This window comes from Equus przewalskii, chromosome 23 (assembly GCF_037783145.1).
Source record: "Equus przewalskii isolate Varuska chromosome 23, EquPr2, whole genome shotgun sequence".
NCBI classification, from domain to species: Eukaryota; Metazoa; Chordata; class Mammalia; order Perissodactyla; family Equidae; genus Equus; species Equus przewalskii.
In genome coordinates, this window is record NC_091853.1 from 6,979,533 (window position 1) to 7,007,103 (window position 27,571).

Consider the following 27,571-nt stretch of genomic DNA (forward strand, 5'->3'; position numbering starts at 1 on the left):
TACAGAGAAAGCTAGTAGGCGCCATCTAGTGGCAAGAAGAGACTTCCACATTTGTGTTTCTTGAATTATTGATTGGTATCGTAATTGAAAACATAGTCCCTGATCCAGAAGCTTATCGATTCTATGAAAGCAATAATTATAATAGCCATAAGTCCTCAAGTGTGCATTTGCCACAGAATACATAGAATTTAAAAAGTACAGTTCCATTTATTCCATTATTTATGACTCATTTTTACTTATTAATTTTTGTTTGTTTTCTGGGTTCTAACATCTTTTGTTCATCTTTATTTTTCTTATTGTTTTATCCTCTACTTATCTTTAAATTCTTACATTCTCATGGTCCTGGCCTATCCATTGAGTGGGTAAATAAAGTAAAGACTATATCTTCTGAGAATTTATATTCTAATAAAAAGAGCGCCTATGAGGGTAAACATGTGAAAGAACATGCCCAAATGATGCAATGATCTCTTGAGGCCAGACTTCTGAAGGCTATTGAAGCTTTATTGTTGGATATACTCACACCATTGAGGGATGAGATTTCGAGAGTCTTAGCTTGCCATTTTTTCAGAAGGTAGCACATATTATTATATAGAGAAACTAAGAAAAATATTCATGTCCATGCACGTTGACAGGAAAGACAGAGGTTAAATAAAGGCTCTGACTGTCAGTCAAACTTTCGAAAAGTTAGGTCTTTACAGTTCTTTGGTAAATTAAAGCAGATTCTCGTTGGTCCACTTTAGGAGCCCATGACCTTCCCAGTCCTGAGTAACTGAGGTGGGGCTGGGTAATCTGTGTCTGCCACCAGGAGGCCTGAGCACTGACCAGACTAGCCAGAGAAGGCCATGAGAGAAGCCCAGGGTGGAGATGGACTCTGCTGCCACTGCTCAGATTAGTCTCAGCCTTTTCATGCAGAAGAAGGCTTTGAGTAGCTCCAGAGGGCAAAAGTTGGACCAAAGGAATATGATAAGAAAGCAGATTACATACCAACATTAAGAAACATTTTTCAATAAGTTTTTTCCAAAGAGATCAAAGCCTCAGCTCCCTGTCAGTGGGTTGTCCAAGCAAAGGCTGGATGATGACCTGCCAGGGATTTGTTGAAGCTGTTAAGATTCTCTGATTCCCTGATAAACCTTGCTTTCTCTCTGTGCACCCTGAACCCCTCGTGACTCTTCAGTACTCAGTTCATACCCCGCCTCCTTTTTTGGGCACTACAGCCTGAAGCCATCTTTCCTCTCTCTACCTTTCCTATCACTTTAAGCACAGATCAACACTTATTTTATGCTGCCTGTGGTAACTTTTTGTCTCTGTGATATGATCTTTTGCTCTCCAAGCTAATGCTAAGCCACTTGGAGACGGGCGACCACATCTTATAGTTGTCTTCCTATTGGCCTTCCCATAGTGGGTGACGGTTAAATGTTTATGGTGGGGAATGGTAGAAAGACTACCAGTAATTGTCTTAGCTGATGCTGGGGCCCAAGATGCTTAGCCTTAGTGTAAGTTCAGTGGGGCAGTTCTTCAGCTAGTTATTAGAGAAACTAAAATGTTTGTTAAGACTTCTTCCCTTGTTAAAATTATAATAATTTTTTTTAGATCTGATAGTATCAGCTTCCTTTCTGAGTTGTGTTGTTTATCATATTCGTGATATTTCTGGAAGCAGGTATAGAAATTGATAGTACAACAGCTGGTAAGATGTTATTGAAACTTAAAAATAATTTTCCATTATTATGTGGTTATTTTAGAGTGTTTTCTTCTGCTTATAGTGTTGTTTTGTTTTTAGATTACAGGTAAATATTTTCTCTGCTATAATACTCTATATCTTCTTTTTCTTGAGAAAATATCTTTTTAATTAGACAAGTTGGTGTGGTGTTTTGAATAGCATATTTTTAAGCTAAAATATTCCATAATATTATTTCTTTTCAAAGAATTCAGCAAACTTTATTTCTAAATCTTCTTGCCTTTTGAAATGATATTTATATAACAATATTCCCTCATAATAAAGTGGTGATATTGAAAAAGGACGTGCTAATAAGATTAGTAGGTAGTCTCTGTGTGCCCTAGATCTGATTTCTTTGACAATTGGATGCTGTTGTTTGTTGCTTTATCATTTGGAAGGCCAAAACTCTCTTTAAATTATTTAATAGGTTAAATGGTTTAAGGATTACTTATAGTACTTAATTGCTTGTCTGAAAATTAGCAAATTTAGCACCCTTAGCATTTGTACTATGTTTAATATTTCTAAAGTGTTAGCTGTGCTTCTTAGTAACTGCCGTGTTTTCTCATTCTGATGGCTAAAGAAACAATGTTGGATACTTTGACTTGTAATTAAAGAAACATTGTTTCCTTGTAATTGCAAAAATACATGAATTTTAAGTTGTATTAATTTTCTTTTGTAGAATATGCTGAATTTCTACATTGCAAAGGAAAAAAATTTACAGATTTTGATGAAGTTCGCCATGAGATTGAAGCAGAAACAGATCGAGTGACTGGAATGAATAAAGGCATTTCCTCCATACCCATTAATTTAAGAGTCTATTCCCCACATGGTAAGTAAAATAACAGAATTCATTTTGTCCTCAAAAATTTTTACTACATTAATTAACATACGTTGTTTGTATAGAGGATGGTTTATTCTCTCAAAAAGCACCAGGTTTCCAGGATAGTGTTTGGATACTGCCGTAAATGGTATAGTGCAAAGAGCTCATAGATTTATTTATGGGGAGGCAGTGGGAGTTGACTTTATTTATTTTTATTTTGAGGAAGATTAGCCCTGAGCTAACATCTGCCGCCACGCCTCCTCTTTTTGCTGTGGATGACTGGCCCTGAGCTAACATCCATGCCCATCTTCCTCTACGTTATATGTGGGATGCCTGCTAAGCATGGCTTGATAAGTAGTGCATAAGTCCATGCCCAGGATCCAAACCAGCGAACGGCAGGCAGCCAAAGCTGAGCATGAGAGCTTAACCACTATGCCACCAGGCCAGCCCTGGGAGATGACTTTTAAGAAGATCAGAATTGCGTTGTCATTTAAAAAATTTCCTTTATGTTTATTTTAAACTTTTAGAATTCCAAAGAGGTATGCATAAAAGCTTCCATTTTTAGCATCTTCTGTTTTTGCAAAAATCTTGGAGGTACATGGTGCTATAGTTGAGTTTTCCCCTGTTGGATTTTCTTGCAGCCCTATTTATTCCTATTTATTCTCTTCCTGAGGAATCAACTGTGATGTTTTTCCCCCAGACTATCAGCAGAAACTTATTAATTAGATAACTGGTTCATGGTGTGTGATATGGAATGGCCTCTATTCTGCCTAAATTTTTAGTGGGGCAGATTTTCATCACCGATCCTCTACCCAGCTCAGTTGCTTTTAAAACACAGCATCAATGACATAAGCTCAAATCTGACTTCCCAAGAGGACTTGGCACCAACACTGTTGTGTGCAGAGAGAAGGATAGCCAGGTTGGGCTGGAGTCACTGACTCAGGAGTAGTTTCCGGCTTTCTGGGATGGTGCTCCGTGAGTCTGGCTGTTTCACCTACACAGTAACCTAATGGCACTATGAATGGCTAACAGCTTTCCAATAGGCCAAGTGGCTAACCCCTTGTAAATAACATATGATGCTTTTGAAGGGCAGGACTACTCTTACCCTGAGAAGTTTTACACCGTTTAAAGGCAATGTGCAAGACTGGCAGACAGCATATGTACTTATTGTTCAGTGTTTAATTATAACCCCCAGTTATGGATATGACAGCTCTCTGAGAAACCAGTTAGGCATGCAAATCAGTACCTTTCAAATTATGTCAAGATGATCATTTGGCATAGCACAAGCATATCATAAAAATAGAGAAAACTTGCAGCCATTTTGTATTCTATGCTTTTTATTCTACACATGAGCTGGAGTTATTCAGATGTACAATATGTACAGCTGAGCTTGTTTTATTTCCCCTACAGTGACAGATGATTCTGCATTGTCGATATCTTTAACATGGAGGGTGTATGTAAGGCTCTTTTTTTTCCCTCTCCCCACAGTGTTAAATCTAACCCTTATTGACCTACCTGGAATTACGAAAGTGCCTGTGGGAGATCAGCCTCCAGATATTGAGTATCAGATCAGAGAAATGATTATGCAATTCATCACACGGGAGAACTGTCTGATTCTAGCTGTGACCCCGGCCAACACTGATCTTGCAAACTCAGATGCACTGAAGCTAGCTAAGGAAGTCGATCCTCAAGGTAAGTGTGTGAAAGGGAATTCGTTTAAAATGTCAAGAGTTTGGGGGTATTTCAAGGTAACACAAATTCTCATAACTTGATTTCATTATTAATTAAATTAGCCATTATTAATATTGTTAGATCTTTTGTATTTAAGATGCTGAAAGAAAAATAACTGGGGAATATAGCCTGAACCTATATAAATAAATGTAAGGTTAACTGAGATCCAAGAAAATAGACATTTCTAATCCTCACGAACTACTTATTTTAAAAAGCCAATAGAACAAACTTCTGGTACAGAATTCAGATAATCTCCTTAGTTATTATAAGAGTTACCTGAATATACTCCCAATAAAAAGTCTTTCTGTTTTTTGTTTGTTTTGTGAAGTTCTTTTAATGCATGTAAGATATTATTTAGCTTACAATTATTTGACATAAATACGCGTTATAAAAGCAGAGATTTATCTGTTGTTGGCATTTCAGAATCCAAAAGTCTCTTATTTATGCTGATGTTTTGTTTTTTCTTTCTCTGAGCCAAGTAATAATGTTTCTCTTGAGAGACCCCAGTGATTAGCCTTCGTGTGTGCGTGAAAGTAATTACGGAAGGGCGTTCAGTGATGTGTCCTTTCAATGTGGAGATGTGTGTCCTCCAACTCTGGGAATTCTCCTTTTTTATAATTAATTGCCGCCATGTTCTCTGTCCTCTTTATCTGGAATTATCATTAGTGTGTTAGAACTCCTGGATTAATCCTTGTTTTTTTTTAGTCTTCCTCTTTTATCATGTGTGTCTCTTTGTTCTACTTTTTGCAAGGTTTACTCAACTTTATCTTTAGCTCCTCTGATTAATTTTTCTTTTCTGGTGTGATTTAAAAAGTCCCAACAGCATTTTCTTATTTTGTGAATGTTATTTTTATTTTTTTAAATACCATTGTACTCTTGGTTTCTCAAGTGTAGTATCTTCCCGAAAGATTTTAATGAGAAGCTTTGAGGTTTTGCTTTTGTAATCTACAGTGTCTCTGAGTCCATTTTTTTCTGGTTGTTTATTTTGGTCATTGTCTTTGATGTCAGAGACCTTTTTCAGATGATTGGTGATCTTTTTCTGCCCATTGGGACATAAGAGTAGAACACTAAAAAGCTGGTGGAAGCTCTGTGTGTGTGTGAATGGGGTTCATTGGCTAATGGGCTTTACGGTAGGGTCGTTGGGCTGGGACCTGGCCTTTTTATAGGAGGCCTCCTCAGTTGCTATTAGATTCTATGAATATTTTCTCTTGAGCTAGTCTGGTATAAGCCTGATGTCCAGAGGTCTCAGAGCCAAGAGGAAGAATTGAGTTGGTCGGGGGAGGTGGGGTGGTTCTCACTCTTCAGCACGTGGACTTTTCATTAATCCCTCTGTTTTCATAGCGGCATTCTTGAAGGTCTCCTGGAGTGCAAAGTCCCTCTGGCTCATCCTCTTCTGAAAGTAAATCTTCAATATTCTGCTGAGGTTACAGAGGAGTAACTCTGGTTGTGCAAGATGAGAAAAAGGTCTGGAGATCTAACAGCATCCCATATAAATTTTCAGCCAATTCTTTTATTTTCAGCTCCTCTTACCCACTGGCCTTGATGCCTTCCATTCTTGAACCTTTCTGGAGTTCTGCAATAGTCATTGGTTTGCTTTTTTTTGGCTTCCTTCAACATCCCTGAGATTGGGGCTTAGAACAAAGCAGGTAGACGCTCCGGATGGCTACCTGGGGACCATCACCAGGACTCCTTCTCCAGTATTAGAGCCAGATTATGGATTGGGGCCAGAGTCTAATTGTAAGAATGATGCTGGAACACCACTGTCTCAGCAGCCTTCTTGTCCCACAGGAGACAAAGCCATGGTTATCTGATTGAAAGAGAGCACGCCCATCAGTGGATTTTAGTGAGTGCAGCACCGTCACATTCCTCAGAAGTCCACACTTAGTCCAGATGAAGCTTCATGGAGGAGTGCAGATGCTATCCCCAGTGTCTGATCGCTCTTTGGTCAATCCTTGGTTCTGCCTCCTTGGAGTTGGTTTTTTTCTCAGACAGATTCTCCTCACAGGGGCAAGATGGCTGCAGTTGCTTCTGCCTTATGTCCTCACAACTTCAAATATAGTAGAAGAAAAGCCAATGGAGAACCTTTTATTTGTATAAACTCTGAATTTTATAAGAAATATAAACTAAAAGAAAATTGGCCAACGAGTATATCCTGTGAAGTATCTGCAGTTACTTCCTGAGATTGATTTAACATATTCATGCTATATTTTACTCCCCTTGTGTAGACAGGGAATATTAATGGGCAGTGACTACATTTCGTTCCTCAGACTCCTCAAAAGCAGATTCATTTATAACCCAATGCAGTAACTCTCACGTGATGGCAGATCATCAGGTGGGAGCAATTAATGTTGGTGGAGAGAATCACCAGTTTCCCAGAAAGGAATCAGTCTTTGCCATCTCACTGCCAGCATTTACATGAGTTGTTATAGTACAAGTGAAATACAGCATTAGCTGTCACTCATGCATCTGTAATTGTATGCCACAAATCTGTATCCAGAAAGTTAAGTGAGAATATATTTCATGAACTTACCCTAAATGAACCTCATCTCTTCTGGATCATTAGAACTCCTGCTTTGTCAAAGATAGGACCTCATTACCCCAATTTTTCATGTCTTGCATATGGTAGTCCTGAGAACAGATTTTTGAAAGTTTTGCAGATAATTGGCAGGTAATTTTGTAGGTATTTGATAATTTTTCAGAAACAGAGAAAACATTCCATGGCACTGTGTGCCGCTTCTTTGTCTGCTGATTTCTGCATGGTGATTGCTAAGGACAGCTTCATTGCCTGAAGGCTCTCAATAAGTATGATTCTTGGGTTAGTTACTGAAAGTTCCTTGCTAACCTCAAGGTTTATTATTTGTTTTCGCATCCCAGTTGCAATTCTGAAACTCCTGAATAGTGTCATAGTTGAGAAACCTGAGAACTATCAGAAGGATTTGCATGGCGATCAAGTCTCCACCAAAGACCCACTTTGGTATGTTGTTTTCCTGGGGCTTTGGCTGGTTCCGGACTGAAGCTCCAAAGGACGAGGGTGAATTCTTGCCCAAACTAATAGGGTTCACATTGTGTGTTTTCATTGGTGGTAAAAGAATTAAAATAGAAAAAAGAAGAAGCTGTAGAACCCAATACGACTCCAGTTTGGAACATGGTATATAGAGATACGACGTATTGGGGTTAACGAATAGATACCTTCGTATGCCCTCTTTCCTCCTAATCATTCTGTGGCTATGTTCCAAACATCTGATTCACAGATCTACTTTTCCTTATAATAAGCAGTGGTAAAAAAGCAGTGATATCAACTTTGGTTATTTAGGAATGTGTTGCTTAATTTCCACGTTTGTGAATTTCCCAAACTTCCTTTTGTTATTGATTTCTAATTTCACCCCATTGTGGTTGGAGAATATACTTTGTATTATTTCAGTCTTTTTAAATTTATTGAGACTTGTTTTATGGCTTAACATGTGGTGTATCTTGGAGAATGCTCTTGTGCATTTGAGAAGAATGTGTGTTCTGCTGTTGTTGATAGAGTGTTCAATAGATGTTTGTTAGGTCTATTTGGTTTACAGTGCTGTTCAAATATTCTGTTTCCTTCTTGGTCTTCTGTCTGGTTGTTCTATTATTGAAAATGAGATATTGAAATCTCCCACTATTATTGGTGAATCATCTATTTCTGCCTTCAATTGTGTTGTTTTTTGCTTTATGTATTTTGGGACTCTGTTGTTAGGTGCATTTATACTTGTTATGTCTTCTTGATGGATTAACCTTTTGATCATTATAAAATGTCTGTCTTTGTCTCTAGTAACAATTTTTGCCTTAAATTCTATTTTGTTTGATATTAATGTAGCCACTCCATCTCTCTTTTGGTTACTGTTTGCCTGCTATGTTTTTTCCATCCTTTACTTTTAACCTACTTGTGTCTTTGAATATTAAATGTGTCTCTTGTAGACAGCATAGAGTTGGATCATTTTTTAAAACCCATTCTGCCAATATCTGCCTTTTGATTGGAGTGTTTAATCCATTTCCATGTAATGTAATTACTTATAAGGTAGAATTTATGTCTGTCATTTGCTGTTTGTTTTCTGTATGTATTTTGTTTTTTTATTTCTCTATTACTGTCTTTTTTCTGTTAAAAAATATTTTCTAGTGTACCATTTTAGTTCTCTTGTAATTTATTTTAGTATTTTTCAAAGTTATTTTCTTAGTGGCTGCTATGGAGTTACAATTAACAACTTATAACAATCTAGTTCAGATCATTGTACAGTATTTTAACAGTGTACAAAATTTTTGCTCTTATATAGCTCCATTCCCTCCCCTTCCTTTGTGCTATTATTGTTACACAAATTGCATCTTTATATATCACAAGCTCATCAACACAGACATGTAATTATTGTTCATGCAGTTGTCTTTTAAATCAGATAGAAGAAAAAAATTTTACAAACAAAAATGCATTTATATTTTCTTTTATATTTACCTATGTTGTTACCTTTACCTACTGTAGTGTAGTTACCTACACTTAGTAGTAGTTACTACTAAAGCGTAGTTACCTACACTTTACCAGTGTTCTCTACTTCTTTGTGTGTGTTTGAGTTACTGTCTAGTGTCCTTTCATTTCAGCCTAAAAGGCTCCAGTTAGTATTTCTTGCTAGTGAGGATTCTCTCAGTTTTTGTTTATCTGATAATGTCTTAATTTCTCCTTAATTTTTGAAGGAAAATTCTTAGTTTATAGTCTTTTTCTTTCACCACTTTGAGTATGTCATCTCACTGCCTTCTGACCTCTGTGGTTTTCTAATAAGTCAGCTGTTAATCTCACTGAGCATCTCTTGACATGACAAACAGTCAGCATCATCTCATTGAGGATCTCTTGAACATACACAACTTGCTGCTTTCAAGATTTTCTCTTTGTCTTTTGAGTGTTTGATTATGATGTGCGTACATGTGGAGCTCTTTGGTTTAATCCTACTTGGAATTTGTTGAGCTTTTTGGATGTATAGATTAGTGTTTTTCCTCAAATTTGGGACATCTTCAGGCATTATTTCTTCAACTGTTATTTCTTTCTCTTTCTTATCTTTCTGAGACTTCCACGAAATGTATGTTAGTATGCTTGATGTGTCCCACAGGTCTCTGAGGCTGTGTTCATTTTTTTCTTCATTCTTTTTTCTTTTTGTTCCTCAGGTAGGAGAACAATGTCAACTGACCTATCTTCAAGTTTGTTGAGTCTTTCCTCTCCCTACTCAGATTTGCTCTTGAGTCTTTCTGGGGAATTTTCTATTTTATTTTAATTTCCACCTCCAGAATTCCTATTTTTTTTTTTTAATAATTTCTATCTCTTTATTGATAGTCTGTATGTGGTGAAACGTTATTCTCATGCTTTTGCAAGTTACCTAGATACAGTTTCCTTTAATTCTTTGAACATATTTAAAATAGCTGATTTAAAGTTTTGTTTAGTAAGGTCAATGTCTGGACTTCTTCAGAGATAGTTTCTATTGAATGCTTATTTTCCTGTGTATGGGCCACACTTTCTTTGCATAAATTATCATTTTTTGTTGAAAATGGGACATTTTAAGTAATATAATGTGGCAACACTCAAAATCAGATTCCTCTCTTCCCCCAGTGTTTGTTTTGTTGCTGTTGTTGCTATTGCTATTTGTTTGCTTAGTAATTTTCCTGAACTAATTCTGTAAAGTTTGTAGCCTTTGTTGTGTGTGATCACTAAAGGCTTTGCTCAGTTTTCTTAGTGGTCAGCTAATGATTGGACAGGGATTTTTCTTAAATGCCCAGAGCCAGTAAGTCTCCCAGCGTTTGCTGAAGCGCTTGGTGTGTGTTTTGGAGTGTGCCTTCAATGCTCAGGAAGGCAGTTTACAGCTCTGCCTTAGCCTTCACTTCCTGCTTGTGTAGAGCCTTAAAGTCAGGCAGAGTTGAGAGTTTAGGGTCTTCTCGGCTTTGTTCTGAGAATGTGCACAGCCCCAGGCACGCACGTGACCTTCTAGATTGTACATATATACAAACTTCAAAGGCCCTTATGGCTATCTGACTCTCCAGATTTTCCTTTTAAATTTTTTGGTCAGCTTCTTCTTTTTGCCTCAACCGTTACTGCTGCCTGAGGCGTCTGTGATGTTAAACAGCTGCCACTGATGGTTTGTGACGCGCTTCCTGGGGGAAAAGGCTGTTTGTGCTGAGTAAGCTCTGAGTCTGACCAAATAAAGAAACGCCCTATGAATGGGTGTTTTAGAGAACTGCTAGACAGCTTAAATAATTACAGTTCCCTGAAAATGGTATTTTTGGTTATTCCAACCCCATTCTGTCCCCTCCAGTGGCTGCTGGCTGCTAATTTTCACTGTGATTGTGGGACTTTTGGTTTTCAAGGCTACTGCAGAGCTAAGGAGAGGGGAATGGGAATAGGGGACGTTCAAACATCACAAATCTCACTGTTCTTACTGAGATTCAGCCAATTTTGTTGAATAAATGCCCCTCAGTTTGTTGCAAGCCTTTGGTTAATTTCCAGAGTTCTGAAAAAGTTGATTTTGACCATTTTTGCCAATGTTCTTGTTGCTTTTATGGAGGAATGGCCTTTTCAGAGGTCCTTATCCCTTATTCCTTTCTTTCCGTTCCACTATTTCCTTATTCCATTCCATTATTTCTCATTCTGATCTTATATAACTTTAATAATTAGGAAATTTTCATGTAAAAGATTTGAATTGGGATGATGAGGGCAATCTGGGTGTGACATCTGTTATTCTGTTGGGCTTCAGGATTGATTTGGCTGGCTCTGCAAGTGGCCTGTTCTCATCACGTCAGGTACATCTTTCCTGAGGTTTTGCCCTTGGCTAAAGAGGATGACCTATTTAGAGAATGCAGGACCATTCTTTATTCCAGGTATCTGAATTATAATCTTATCCACGAAGGTACATAATTCTAAGTTTTCTGAGAGGTCTTCTATTTTAGGCAGCAGCTACTTTGTGCTAAATTAAGCCTATTTGACATAGACAGTCATTTTCACCTGAGCAGGACTTGTGTGTATTTGACTGTATACTTGGGAAGGAACTTTATGTTAATTATAAATTATTTACATAATGATATTCAAAATAAAAGCTTTTACAGAATAAATATTCCTATATTGCTGGTTATTTATATATGTTTTATATAAAAACAAGTTTCATGATGAATTATTCTCCCAGTATATGCAGAATGTCACAAATTTGTGGTTAGACAAATCTCAAGGTTGTCTTTTGTATCATTTGTGAAAAATCTTTTTACTGACTAAATGAGGATTTTTAGGAAAACTTTAAGGGGAGTACCTACACCGTTTAAAAGCTCAAACTCCTAGTCATCAGAATTATATAATGTTTTACATATATTTTTCCCTGTATGGTTGTCTTAACTTTTCGAAGTGCTCTTACGTACTTTGGTTTTAGTTTCACCAGAATTCTGTGAGGTGGGTTGGGATGAGGCCCTATTTTGGGGTGAGGAAGTTTGTTTAGGTGATGTCCACAGTGTTGAATAACGTACCTGCAACCACACAGCGCATTTGTGGCAGCCCCGGCCTCCTCATCCAGTGCTCTTTCTACTTCATCAGACCGCTCCTCAATTAACTGCTTTATTAAATGGTGTAGATGAAAGAACACAGGGTTTGGGGGCAGATCTGTCACTTTCTGGTTGTATGTCCTTGGGCAAGTTATTTAACTTCTTTGAGCCTTATCACCTCATCTCTAAAATGAAATGGAGTTATAATAAACCTTATCTCAAAAGCTTGCTATGATAATTAAATAAGATAAATTTATCTGTAAAGATGACTAACTCTAAATGACTAAACAAATGCTAGCAATTACTTTCCTCTTGGAAAGATTCAAAGGACAGTACTTGTTATTTTATATATTGTACATAATTTAGAGTCATAAAAAACCTATAAAAGAATCAGCAGCATTCTGTAATCCAAATTGCTGCCTACACTAGTATGAATTTATGAAGTTTAATAACACAGAATTGTAATAGAATTATTTTGAATCTTTTAATAATGTATCATAAAAGTAAAAATAATTTCCGATTCACCTGCAAATTTCTAGATTAACTATAGGTAAAAGAAGACCTTAGCGGCGTTGGGGCTGGGGTAGGGCGGAAGGAGGGCTGTCCTTAGCTTGACTTGATGTGTTTAAGGCATTGTGCCAGCTGCCACTCATAGATTCAGAGTAAGGGGCAGACTAGGATTCTTAGCACCGTCTCACCATGGAGACTGCACCGATTCCTCTAAGGAACACTTCCTCCAGCTATTTAGAATTTCTACTCAGGTACATTAAGAATTCAGTCAATGCCTTTCTTAGTTAGTTCATTTATTTGTTGTTCAACAGACATTTATCAGGCATCTATTCAGCCAGGCAAGTGCTTGTGGTCAGTAGTGTAAATTTTATATGCTGGACCACATAGTAGGATACTAGATGACGTAGATGCTTAGGACATATTTCTGATTATTTTTGTGACTCTCCACCACTTTTAAAAATAAGCTATTTGTTTGCATGGCATCTTCTCTTACGTGTGAGGTCATAGGAGTCCCCAGAGAGAGATATTACAGAGGGTCCACCTTATGCAATGAACATTTTCACAGTTTAGGAGATGTGATTTGGCTCACAGCATATTAATTCAAGTGAAATGAGTTGTGTAATAACACTGTGTGTCATATATTGTAACCACATGTATCCTGTCAGCTGGTGGCATTGCCCAGTCCTATGTAGGAGGAAGTGAGATAGGCTGTGGCACTTGCTCACAGTCAAACAGCTGGTGAGTAGCAGAAGTATGATATGAGCCCACGTGTGTCTGATACCAATAGGTCTAGTTTGCCATTGTATCATCTTTCCCACACCAACTGTGTTTTAAACGCTTTGTTTAGGGATAATCATGAATTTGCGTTAGAATTTTATAGAATTGGAGTGAAACCTGCTTGATGAAGTTTCATGGCACTAAACATGGTGAAACATTGTTAAAGTTATGTTGAATTAGGTTTTGCCTTATAGTTCTTCTTTTGCGAGGCAGAGATCAATTAGACTATCTCTGCACCAATCTGTATAAGAAACAGACCTCTTGACAAACTTAAAGACTGAACTTCTAGAGCAAATATTAAAAATGCTGGAAAAAGAATTGGTTTGGAAGAGTTCAATTTTACATTCTCAGGTGAATGCATCTTCATTATCACCCAGAAGCACTTGGAGAGTATTATCTCCAACTGGCCTAATGTGATTTTCACTTTTAATATCAGTTTTTAATATGGCTACATTGCTTTAACTAATTTTAAAAGGTCATTCTACTTGCTTGTTCATTTATTTAACAAATAGTTAATGAGCAACTATTATATGCCAGGCACCACCTGCACCTCATAAATACAGTGGTGAATAGAGCAAAATTCTTGGCGTTATGGAGCTCATTTTCTAACGGGGGAAGCAGACAGATGATAGATAAATGATTATTTTAATGTCAAGTTAGTTTAATGTCAGATAGTGATAAGTGCTATGAAGAAAAATAAAACAGGATAAGGAAGAAAGAGTGATTGGGAATGCTACTTTAGACAGATGGTCGATGGAAGCAGCAGTTGAGCAGAGAACTGCTAAGCGAGGGAAGAAGCCCTGTGAATATCTAGGGGTGGAGCATTCCAGGCAAAGGGGACAGCAAACACAAAGCACTGGGAATGGATCTGGCGTGACATGTTAGCGAACAGCAAGGAGGTCATTGAACATGGAGCTCAATGACAGGATGAGAGAAGTAGGTTCTGCAATCAGGGAGGTAGGCGGGCCCAGATCATGTGGGGTCTTCTAGGCCATGACAAAGACTATATTTTGTTCAAGGTGATGGGCAGCCACTGGAGGGTTTTGAGTGTAGAGAGACAAGATCTGATTTATGTTTTCATAGGTCAGTCTGGCTGCTGTGAGAAGAAATGACTAAAAGAGGGACATGAGTAGACATAAGGAGATCAGTAAGATTATTTCTTCAAAGAGGTCCAGTGGGGAAAGAGATGATATGGCTTGGAATAAGAGAGTAATAGTACAAAGGGAAGAAGCTGTCAGATTTGATATATTTTGAAAGTAGAGCTGACAGTTTACTGACGGTTTGCTGTGAGTAAAAGAAAGAAGTTAAGAGTGACTCCAAGAGTTTTAACCAAAGGAACAGATTAAATGGTGATGCCATTTACTGTAATTGGGAATATTAGGAGAGGAGAATGTTTGGGGAGGATCAAGGGTTCTATTTTGGACATATAAAATTTGAGATGTTTATTAGACACCTAAGTAGTGATGATAGAGACTGGAATTCCAGAGAGAATTTCAAGCTGGAGTTCTGAATCTGGGTGTATCATCAGCCTATAGGTGATACAGCAGGTTAAACTGTGTCCCTCCCAAAAGATATCTCTAAGGCCTAACCCGCCATACCTGGGTGTGTGTTATTTGGAAATAGGGTCTTTGCAGATGTAATTAAGTTAAGAATCTTGAGATGAGATCATACTGGATTTCCCCAGGGCCCTAAATCCAATGACTAGTGTCTTTGTAAGAGAAAAGAGAGGGAGATTTGAGGGAGAAACACAAGGAAGTCCATGTGAAGATAGAAATAGAGATTGGAGCTATGCTGCCACAGCCAAAGAACTCCAGGAGCCACTAACAGTTGGAAGAGGCAAGGAAGGATCCTTCTCTAGAGCCTTTTGAGGGAGTGATCGTGGTGCTGCTGACACCCTAATTTCAGACTTCTGGCCTTCAGAACTGTGAGAAAATAAATTCCTGTTGTTTTAAGCCACTAGTTTGTGATAGCGCTAGGGAACTAATTCACTTAGTATCTAATTCCTTAAGATTAGTTGAGTTGAGATCATGTAGGAGATGAATGTAGACAGAGAAGAGAAGGAAGGCCAAGAAAGTAGCCCTGGGGCTCTCCAGTGTTTTAGTAGTGATGAGGTGGAGGAGAAAAAGCAGAGGTGACTGAGAAGTGGTAGAGAACTAAGTGAGTGTGGTGTTCTAGAAGCCATGGGAAAAGAAGGTTTCAGGAAGGACATAGTGATTGGCTATGTCAAATGCTGCTGAGAGATCAAGGCAGGTGATTTTGTAGATCAAGGCCAAGCCTACTGCTCAGACATTGTGAGGAAGCCCAACAACATGGTGAGAAACGGAACACAGGAGTTGGCAACTATGGGGTAGTGAGATTTCTCTTACATCGTAATGAAGTGGTGCATGCAGCCTCATGGCATACAAAGGGGTGCACCCATATTTCTTTGCCCCTCTGGCTTGACACTTTCCCAAGTCCTCACAGGCTATATTCAACTTCAAACTCAAAGTGCTCCTCTGTGGGGAACCAAGGAATGCTCGGAAGCTGCATCCGTTCAGTCAGTTGTATTCTTAGCCCATGAATCCTGTCTACTGCTTGCTGGAAGATTCCGTAGTATACAAAGGAAAGCAGCCTTGAACTGTGTCTAAGTCATCATTACCTCCAATCTTTGTATCAAAACCAGACTTTCATGTTCTCATCTAATGGAGATGAGGGTAGAGAATTGAGTATTGGATTTGGCACTTGACAGTTATTGGTGACCTTGATAAGAAGAGTTTAGTAGGAAAGTCTCCTTATAGAAGGTTTAAAAGAGACTTGGATGTGAGGAAGTGGAAACAGAATATAGAAGCTCTTTTGTTTTATAGATGGAAGCAGAAGAATAGGACACTAGTGGTATAAGATGAAGAGAATGTTTTTGAAAGGTGGGAGATATTATGGCATGTTTCTGTGCTGATGAGAATGATCCAGAAGAGATGTAAAATTGGTGGTGAAGGAGAGAGATGGGATAAATGTAGGAGAAGTAGAATAAAGACAAGATAAATAGATGAGAAAAATTCTTGATTGGGGGAGTGGGGATAAGATGCAGAGTACCTGTGGGAGTCCTTGATTAGATTCTTTCTCCATTTTAACAGTAGGAAAGGCAGAGTACGTGGATACAGATGAGGTTAGTTGGTGAGATTGATCCGTGGGGAGATAGCTTTTATCATATTGAGTTTATTTATGATGGTGTAATATCCACCTAACCTCATAAGTTCTAATGGTCATATAATAAAGACAACATGTTTACACTGCTGTTTAACATGGCTAGAAGTGAGACTAATATCTGTGTGTTTTATAGATACTGCTATACCTTAGCTGAGAAGTTCATCATAAAAAGACAATCACATTTTCTGTATAGAAAGCGGAAGAGTCACTTCCAACAGTGGTATTGATTTATTACTTGAGCATGAGTTCATTACCCATGAAGATTCTCATTGTGCCTTTCATCTTCTGGGCACAGCAGTATTTTAGCATTACCCATCAAGCTTGTCATCTACAAGAGAGGGCTGTTCAAAGGCCTCACTAGGGAGGCACATGTGTCTGGAAATTCCTTTCATGGTGATTTATTTCACAGCAAATGAATTTCATTTCTAAATCTAGCATGACCAGAGGTCTTCCTGGAGTATAAAAATCATTCCAAGAGGAGTGTTAGACTTCTGGTTGGGAAGAGGGCTCCATTTTCTCTTGAGGTGAAATTTGTGAATTTACCACGAAGCAGGAGAGAGACTTCTTTGTTTTACGGAGGTGTGTCCAACCTCCCTCCTGAAGTTTTTTCCTTTCGACGAGTCTCCCTCCCCAATCTGGAAAAAGTTAAAGTCCATGGGTGATGGAAGCTGATATTCACTGACCTTTGGCAACATTTAGCAGACATTTGCTTTTCTGTCTGGTCATGCAGGTGGTGGAGGTGCTCTTAAGTCGAACAGAAGCTTCAAGCATCCGGGCAATAAGCTGGCATTCAGAATGTGATGAATATGTTTATAAAATGCAAATATAAGAGCAATGCATGGAGAAAACCTATTTTCCAGACAGTATGTCTGTTTCCGCAGCTATTCTTTTCTCCCAATTGGATCCTCATTTTACCTCCAAATTATTAGCTTAAATATTTGACCATATTAAAAAAGCTAACAGATGTTAAATAATTGCAACAGGAGTCCAAATTCTACTCTATGTTAATCAAATCAATCAATATATGTGAAGATATCTTACTCTTTAAGAAGAAATAACTCAGTGTGTAACTCATAGGAGCCATGTTTTGATTTCTTAAGGGATAGGCTTTTGAGCTTTTGTCTAACAGGAATGAGACTCCTAAAATCAACTAGTTTTTTTTTTTTCAAGTAGAGAAAGTGCTAAGAACAGAGGCTAAAACCGAAACATTTTTGGTCTTTGAAAAAGTTGTTTTACATCAGTTCTGTTCAATCAATCATTCTTTTATTTTATTTGTTTATTTTTAATTGCAGTAACATTCGATTATAACATTATATAGCTTTCTGATGTACATCATAATATATTCCGAATTCTGTTTAGATTACGTCATGTTCACCACCCCAATCAATCATTCTTTTAAACTGAGTGTTCACTGTGTGCTAGGTTTGAACATACTTGTCTGCTCTAAAGAAAGTGGGACCACAGACACACACTTACAGTCCTGTGTGATCAGAACTTTGATAGGAAGTATATGGAATACATCATCATAATATTATACCCTGAAGTCTGAGAATTACAGACTCACATTTCAAATTCGTGTTGCTGTGTTGCATTGTATGTCCTTGAATTTTAAGAGTTTCATGCATGTACAACTCAAGTAAGTTTGTTAAATCTTATGTTAGAAATTGGTCCCTTTGCAAAGAGAGTAGTTCATCTGTAGACTGATAAATGGGCTCGCCCAAATGTAGAGAAGAACTTCTACTTGAGCTTTAAAAAAGTATGTTGAATTATATCTAAGATTATATCTTAGAGTTGTATATATTCTATATATATAGAATAGATAGAATTAGAATTAGGTATTAGATTTATATGTCATATATAAATCATTATATCTAGATTTATGTATATCATAAAAAAGAATGTTGGATCTTAGAACTGGAAACATGACAGCAAAAAATATTCATCTTACTTAAAAAAGCTTACAAAAAGCTTTTTAATAAAATTGTATACTTTTTGATGTGCTAATTTAATTGGGAAAAATAAAATTACCTTCATTATAAAATGTACCAGGAAAGAGAGTAGATTTAGAAATTGGATATGAATATACACTTATATACATAAAATTATTCAAATTATAAAATATATTATCAAATTATAAAATATTCAAATTATATATATAATTGTAATTCTTTTTTTAAACTAGGAATAAAAAGAAAAATGTGAAGGTACTTTGGCAAAAGTGAACATGCTATTAAAATGGAACTTGTTATTGTCATCACAAGTTTATCAGCGTGAAAGGCCACTAGAATCTAGATTACTAAAACTGATACGTTCATTCCTTTTGCCACTGGGGGTCACTGTAAAGACGTTGCTTGAACAAGTTTAAAATTTCCCTGAGTTATTCTTTGTGGAGTTTCAATGTAGAAATTGGAATGTGAAAAAGAGACACTATTTATAAGAAAGACTAAAAAATATGTGAGAAAGCAATAAAACATTCTTTCATTAATTTAATTGCATATTAGTGATAGGAATCTTTTCTCAAGAATTCTCTTTATACTAATATACGGATAAGTGTTGCATTGCTGTTCAAGGTGAAAGTGTTTAATTAAAGTGACTTGACTATTATAGAACAATTGAGTTCTCCTAAAATTCAAGGCCATTTAAAACGCAATAGTTACCTATGCAATTAAATCTTACTCCTGAATTCTGATATGACCACGAGCTTCTAACATTCCTGTTAGCATAGTAGCTCTTTTAAAATTTGCTATAGAAACATATTCTACAGATACCCAGATAAAGCTATCCAAACCAGGTCCGTGTAGTTATTTCGTGGACAGTATAAGTCAAATATGACTATTAAAACAAAACAAAACTCTTCTAAATTTCTGTAGGACCTTCGTTTTCTCTGGCTTTTAGAATCCTTCCCTCCCTCCCTTTCTCCCCCACTCTCTTCCCTTCTCTCCCTCCACTTCCTTTCTTCTTTCCTTCCTTCCTCCTGCCCTCCCCCCTGCCCTCTGCCCTCTCTCTCCCCCTCTTTCTTTCCTTCCTTTTTCTTTATTCTTTCTCTCCAACATTTCTTGAGTGCTTGCTGTGATTCTTGAGTAGAAGGAGAGCTATTTCTTGCACTGTTACAAGAATGAAGTAAGAAAGTACATGCAGATAGAAGTTAATTTGCAGATATCTGGAAAGGCATTTGAGAATTTATTGCCTATTGACATAGTTTTTTCTCTTTAAGTAGGAAGCAAGGCCATAGGCTGAGAAAGAACTGGGAGTGGGGGAAGGGTAAGGAGGATAGGAGAGAAGGGGGTTGTGTAAAACGTTTGAGGAGAAAGGTATTTTGAACAGCCACTGTGGGGAAAGGGAGAAGGAGAAAGTGGGCAGCACTAAAGGACTCCATTGAGGCCAGAGCCCATGCGCACCAAGCTTCAGGATGGTGTGATTCCCAGAAACACTCAGAGGCTACGGGTTAGAGAGGCAAATACTTAGATTGCTTTTGGGTCAGAATTTTGCAGGATCAGTTGGATGGAAGACAAAGTGGGCAAAAGAATTGAGGATTTTGGAAAAATAATAAGTGGAAAGATGGACTGTGAAATCTTTGGAAGAAGGGAAGAAAACAAAGCCAAAAAAGACCTGTAAGTTTTGGGGAAAATGAGATTGTTCAGGGAGAGAGTTTGGGATATGATTGCAGGATAGAAATGCATTATTCATAGGAGGTGAGTAAAGGAATTGGAAGAATTGGAGTTTGTGGTTAGAGAGGAGAATGTTAGAGTTTATGATTTACAGCTGGAACAAGTCCAGGTTATAAATACCAGGATGTGGTCATGGGAGGAAATTGCTAAAATGGCATGCAGGTGAAAATAATTGAATAGAAGAGGTCAAGAAACTAAATACATCAAGAGAACTGGATACATCATCCTCACATCCATTGATGCTGCACAGATAATGGTGGAACGAAGGGCAGTGAGGAATACCATGATGCCCAAACCTTCAATAAAGTGTGTGTGTGTTTTGAAGATGGTGTCTGGGCATTTAGTAGCAACAAGGAGGAATCGGGGCACCACAACCAGATGCCTTAAGGCTCTCAAGCAATGTTTTTATATGAAGGTGTCGAAGATTTTGGTTTGGAGCAGCGCTGAGGAGTGAGGAAACTTCGCTAACCTCCACTCTCTTTTCCTCTGGGCTCTTTGGGGCCTGGGAGAACATGCAGTCTCCGCCTGAGGGGCATAAAGGAGAGAACTGGGTTTAAATGAAGGGAAGGAGGTAAGAGCTATGGTTTAGATCAGAGCAGGAGTGTGTTGGAGTCATTGGGTGACAGTAAAGATAGTTCCAGATGGCAGAATTAAAGGATTGGCAGAAGGGCAGCAAAGAGAGGAAGCGGGCAGCCTGTTGGAATGAAAGTACAAGCTGTTCTGCTAAAATAACTGAGAAACGTTCTTAAGAAACTTTGCCTTACTAAGAAATTACATGAATAAAAGCATAAGACATGTAAAGATTACATTTTAAAACAGTGCAGCCTAGTGGTTAATAGCAGAAACTCTGGAGCCAAACTGCCTGGGTTTGAATCCTGGCTCCACCATTTACTAGCTGTGTAACCTTGGGCAAATTTCTTAGTCTTTCCCTGCCTCAAGTTTCCTCATCTATAAAATGGGGATAATTATAATACCTTATAAGATTTTTGTGAAATTAAATGAGTTAACATCTGCAAAATACTTTAAAAGTTTCCTGGCGCATAATAAGGTCCATAAAAGGATTACATAAAATTAATTTGTTTCCTTGGTTAAAAAGTGGGTTTGTGGCTCTTGAGTTTCAGACTTGCAAAGTTATTTTTCCTGCAGGAATTTCTGTTATAAAAGGCTTTAAAAAAAATAGACAATTGTGGCATTTTCAGGAAGTGCACAGCCATTACACTTAAATCTGTCAGCAAAGTTAACCCTTGTTCTCTGCTTCCTTCTTGCCTATCTTTTCTGAGATGCCCAACATCATCACTTGTCTAAGGCTCCTTGTACCTTCATTTGTTAGCACCTTTATAACCCATTTTGGTGCACACAGCCAGAGCCAGACTCTCAAAAAGCAGTTGTATTGCCTATGCAAGTGTGTGTGTGTGTGTGTGTGTGTGTGTGTGTGTGTGTAAACCACAGTTTCTGGTAATGTTGTCTGTAGTGGTCTATGTAATGCAAATCACATTCCCTATTTAGTAGGTCCCAGCAGAGCCGAATGGCTTAATGGAAACTTTTGCTGTCTGAGAAATTCCTGTTCAGAGGAAGACAGACGACCAGAGGAGCTTGGATTTGGTTTGGGAGTGCAGAGTGGCATTAACAGAGAGAGACATGATGGTGTTAACTAGTCCTAAGTTACTCAACTAGAACTCCAGTTAAAAGAGTTTCTGCGCTATTGCCGACAGAGTCCCTGGGTGGTGTTCTGGGCCAGAACATTCTGTGGTCAGCAGTCAGCAGTCTGAGGTGACCTTTCAGGATTCCAGACAGATTGCTGAGGGCTGTGTGTGGAGTGTTGTTAGTTATTGTCTGCAGTGGAAACTCCTGTATGAGAAAGGTAAGAGTGGGAAACAAGGAACAGTCCTGGGTCCACAGCAGTGATGGAATCCTACAGGGCAGACCTTGTGAAGACTTCCTACCCTGGCAGGGAGAGAAGTTTCTTGATTAAATCCTACGTGTGTTTTCTGGGAGGATCTCCCTTGTCTCTTGTCCATCGTTTTCCCAGGGCTCCACCTTCTGGGAGTTTCTTCCTTGTCCACTATCCTCTATGACATATCTGAAGTGGAGATGGGGGGTTGTGAGCTTCTGGGATATGCACCTTTTTTCTACTTGTAAAAACTTGGGCCATAACGATTGTTTTAAGACTCAAAACTATCAAAGGCTTTTTCAGGCCAGGCTTTTTGTTTCTTTGGGAATACAGTTTCTTAAAAAACTCAATAAACTTAACTATCTGCTTCTGGTTAATTCCTTGTACAAATAATTGTACCTAGGGCTTTTTTCTTAGACATAGGTCTTGGGGCCAGCCTCGTGGCGCCGTGGTTAAGTTCACACATTCCACTTTGGCGACCTGGGGTTCATGGGTTCGGATCCGGGGTGCGGATGTAGTACCGCTCATCAAGTACTCATCAAGCCATGCTGTGGCAGGCCTCCCTCATATAAAATAGAGGAAGACGGGCACCGATGTTAGCTCAGGGCCAATCTTCCTCAGCAAAAAGAGGAGGATTGGTGGTGAATGTTAGCTCAGGGCTAATCTTCCTCAAAAAAAAGGATATAGGTCTTAAATCTGTTTTCTTTCTTTGTTTCCTTGCCACCAATACTCTTCCCCCACCCCTCTTCTCTCTTTCACCTTATTGTGGTTACCTTGAGGCTACCTGAGACAACAGGCTTGGGTAGGGCGGTATGCATTTTAAGTGTAAAGTTTGATGAGTTTTGACAAATATATACACTCATGCACCTACCACCCCAACCAAGATAAAGGACATTTCCATCACTCATAAAGATTCCCCTGTGTTCCTTTCCAGTCATTCCTGCTGTGGTCCCCCAGTCCTGGCTCCAGGAAACCACTGATCTGCTTTTTGTCACTATAAGTTAGATTTGTCTTTTCTAGTGTTTCATATAAAGTGGAATCATGCAATAAGTACTCTTGGTGCCTGGCTTCTTTTGCTCAGCATAATGTTTTTGCGATTCATCCATGCTGCTGCTGGTTCAGTAATTCATTCTTTTAAAAAAAGTATTTCATTGTGTGGATATTCCACATTTTGTGGATCCATTCACCTTTTGATGGAACTTATGGTTTTTTTCCAGTTTCGAGCTGCCATAAATATTTATCTCTAAGTTTTCTATGTTCATATGTTTTCATGTCACTTGGGAAAATACCTGAGAGTGGAATTGCTGGGTAAGAGTATGTTTAATATATATATATATATTTTAAAGATTTTATTTTTTCCTTTTTCTCCCCAAAGCCCCCCGGTACATAGTTGTATATTCTTCGTTGTGGGTCCTTCTAGTTGTGGCATGTGGGACGCTGCCTCAGCGTGGTTTGATGAGCAGTGCCATGTCCGCGCCCAGGATTCGAACCAACGAAACACTGGGCCGCCTGCAGCGGAGCGCGCAAACTTAACCACTCGGCCACGGGGCCAGCCCCCGTATGTTTAATATTTTTAAGAAACCACCAAGCTCTTCTCCAAAGAACAATTTTTATTCCCAGCAGTAATGTGTGTTTCAGTTGCTCCACGTGCTCACCAAGACTCGGTATTGTTACTTTTATTTTAATTTTAGTCATTGTAATGTCTGTGAATTGATTTGCATTTCCCTGATGACTAATGATGCTGAGCATCATTTCATGTCCTCATAGGCCATTTGTAAATTTTCTTTTGTGACGTGTCTGTTCAAATCTTTGCCTATTTTAAATGGTTCGTTTTCTTAGTATTAAGTTATGAGGTTAAAAAAAATATTCTGATGCAAATCTTTTAGCATGTAATGTAAATATTTTCTCTCAGCCCATAACTTACTTTTTAAATATTCTTTCACCATGTCTTTGTACAGTTTATTAATTTTTAAAAATATGATATACATTTCTTTAATCCTCTCTAAGAAATATTTGCCTAACCCAAGTTTGCACAGATTTTTGTCCTATGTTTTCTTTGAGAAGTTTTGTAGTTTTAGCTTTAAATTTAAGTCTGTGATCCTTTTTTCGTGTATGGTATGAAGTAAGGGAGGGTCAGATTTCATTATTTTCCGTGTGGATATACAATTGTTTCTGCACCATTTATTTTGAATAGGCTATCCTTTTCCATTGAATTAAATTGGTATCTTTGTTCAAAACCAATTGCATGTATGTATATGTACATATGCATGTGTGTATAACCTATAATTCTGGACTCTATTCTGTTCCATTGATCTGTATGTCTATCCCTGTGCCAATACCACATTGTCTTAATGACTGTAGCTTTTACAGTAAGCCTTGGAATCAATAGTGCAAATTTCCTTTGTCATTACTTTGGTTATAATAATAGGTACTTTGTCTTTTCATTTGAACTTTTTAATCAGCATGTCAGTTTCTACAAAGAACTTACTGGGATTTTGTTTGAATTACATTAAACCTATAGCTCTGCTATCTAATATGCTAGCAATTAGCCACATTTGGCTATTAAAATAAAAATTATTAAAATAAAATAAAATAAATTAGTTCCTCAGTCACACCTTATTTTCAGTGCTCAATAACCCCATGTGGCTAATGGCTTCTGTATTGGAAAGCCCACACATAGAGCCTCTTCATTATTGCAGTAAGTTCTATTGAACAGCACTGCTCTAGACCAGTTTGAAGAGAATTGACTTAACAGTATTGAATACCCCAGTCAATGAATATAGTATTTCTTTTCATTTATTTAGGTATTCTCTGTAGTAGCTTATGGTTTTCAGCATACATGTCTTGAATATATTTTATTAAATTTATCCTTATGTATTTTATGTTTTTGGATGCTATTGAAAATACTATTTATTTTCCAATTTTTTGTTGCTAATATATAGCTGTGTATGATTTATTTTTGTATTTTGACCTTATATGCTTTGGCCTCAATTAATCCACTTATTAGGTCTGGTTGCCTTTTGTGGATTCTTTGATATTCTACATACACAATCTTGCTGTCTGTGAATAAAGACAGTTCTACTCTTTTCTTTACAAGCTTATGCGTTTGAATTATTCTTCTTGCTTTGTCTCACCGGCTAGGATCTCCAGTATAAAACAAAGGGGGAGCATAGACAATTTTATTGACCTTTTCAAAGAATAAGCATTTGGTTTAGTTGATTATATCTTTTATCCATATTATATTTAGTTGATTTCCACTCTTCTTTATTGTTTCCTTTCTTCCACGTACTTCGGATTTAATTTACTCCTCTCTCTCTAGCTTCTTAAGGTCAAAGCTTAGATCACTGTTTTTAAACCTTTCCTATTTGGTAATACAGCAGTCCCCCCCTATCCAGGGGGATATGTTCTGAGAGCTCCAGTGGATGCCTGAAACCACATATAGTACCGAACCCTATAAATACTCTGTTTTTTCCTGTACATACACACCCATGATAAAGTTTAATTTATAAATTAGGCACAGTAAGAGATTGAAAACCATAACTAATAGTAAAATAGAACAATTATAACAAAATACTGTAATAAAAATTACCGTAGATCTTAACAACCTCAGCATACGATTTTTTTCTTTCCTTGTTAAGTTGAGAACTTTTACCTTTTCAGTTAAAGGAAGCACTTTGCAGCTTTTCCTGCTGGCGTATACAAATTGCCAGCATCACTACTCTTGTGCTTTGGGGCCATTATTAAGTAAAACAAAGGTTACTTGAACCTAAGCACTGCCATACTGTGACAGTGGATCTGATAACCAAGTCGGCTACTAAGTGACTAATGGGCAGCTAGCATATACAGCCTGGGTACGCTGGACAAAGGGATAATTCACGTCCTGGGTGGGCTGAGAGGGAGGGCCCAAGATTTCATCATGCTACTTAGAATGGTGCACCATTGAAAATTTATGAATTGTTTATTTCTGGAATTTTCCATTCAATCTTTTCAGACCATAGTTGACTGTGGGTAACTGAAACTTCAGAAAGCAAAAGCGCAGATAAGGGGGGGACTACTGTAGTAATATTTTAAAGCAATATTTTAATATTAATGTTTAATATTTTAAAGCAAAATATTTAAATATTTTAAATTTCCCTCTAAGTACTTAGTTAACTGCATTCCATAAATTTTAATATGTTGTGCTTTTATTTTATTCAGTTTAAATTATTTTAAATTTCCTTGTGACTTCCTTTTGACCCATGGTACTTTAAAAATATGTTGTTTAATTTCCTAATATTTTGGCATTTCCCAGATAACTTTCTGACATTAATTTCTGTATGATTTTGTTCCTTTTAAATTTATTGAGATTTGTTTGTTGGCACTGTGTATGGTCGATTTTGATGAATGACCAATGTGCATTTGGGAAGAATGTATATTCTATTGTTGTTGGGTGGCTTGTCCTTCAGGTCACATTTGTTGACTGTGTTGTTTAAGTCTTACATATCTCTTGATTTTTCTATTTACTTGTCCTTTTAGTTACCAAGATAGGAATATTATACCTACAGCTATATTTCTGGATTTTATTTCTCCCTTCAGTTCTGTCAACTTTTGCTTAAGTATTTTGAAAATTTGTTATTAGATGCTTACACATTTAAGATTGTTATGTCTTCTCTATAAGTTGACCCCTTTATCATGACAAATTTCTGTCTCTTTATCCCTGGTAATATTTCTTGCTCTGAAATCTATTAGGTTTGATGTTAAAAGAGCCGCTCCAGCTTTCTTTGGATTAGTGTTTTCATTGTATAGCTTTCCCATACTCCTACTTTTAATCTGTTTATGTCCTTATATTTAAAGTGTATTTCTTTTATATAGCACATAATTTCACTTTACTTTTTTATCCAAACTTCCACTCTCTGCCTTTTAATTGTGGTATTTAGGCTATTTACATTCAGTATAATTATCCATATACAGTCATGTGTTGCCTAAAGATGGGGATACCCTCTGAGAAATGCGTCATTAGGCAATTTTGTTGTACAAAAACATAGTGTCCTTTCACAAGCCTAGATGGTATAACCTACTACATGCCTACGCTATGTGGCACTAATCTTATGGCACCACTGTCACGTATGCAGTCTGTTGTTGACTGAAATGTTGCTGTGCAGCACATGATGGTAGTTGGATTTGTCTATCATTTTACTACTTGTCTTCTTCATATATTATAAACCTTTCTACATATAAAACATGTTATGTCTTCTACATATGTTATAAATGACCATTATTTTTGCTTTAAATAGACAATTATCTTTTTTTTTTTGTGAGGAAGATTCACCCTGAGCTAACATCCGTTGCTAATCTTTTTTTATTTTTTTACTTGAGGAAGATTAGCCCTGAGCTAACATCTGTGCCAGTCTTCCTCTGTTTTGTATGTGGGATGCCTCCACAGCATGGCTTATGAGTGGAGTAGGTCTGTGCCCAGGATCCGAACCCACAAACATGGGCTACCAAAGAGGAATCCGCAGAACTTTAACCACTTGGCCACAGGGCTGGCCCCTCGTCAGTTATCTTTTAAAGGTATTAAAAATGAGAACGAACTATCTTGTATTGCCCTTACTTTTACCATTTCCAGAGATTTTTATCCCTTTTTGTAGACCTGAGTCTCCATCTTATATTATTTTCCTTCAGCTTGAAGAACTTCCTTTGCCATTTCTGGTTGTGCAGGTCTTCTGGGAACAAATTATCTCATCTTTTGTTTGTCTGAAAAAGTCATGATTTTGCCT

At 37.5% G+C, this 27,571-nt stretch overlaps 1 protein-coding gene across 32 annotated transcripts in view; it reads left to right on the forward strand.

Moving 5' to 3' along the window:
* DNM3 (dynamin 3) overlaps positions 1–27,571 on the forward strand; it is a 565,868-nt gene that overhangs the window by 181,785 nt on the left and 356,512 nt on the right. For all 32 annotated transcript variants that reach the window (XR_011532051.1, XR_011532053.1, XR_011532052.1 and 29 more), the window contains exons 3-4: positions 2,394–2,543; positions 4,023–4,226. Coding sequence is in view for 27 of the 32 variants with exons in the window: in XM_070591069.1 (XP_070447170.1) it covers positions 2,394–2,543; positions 4,023–4,226 (354 nt within the window). In the remaining 5 variants the exon portion in view is untranslated. The remainder of the gene's footprint in view (positions 1–2,393; positions 2,544–4,022; positions 4,227–27,571) is intronic.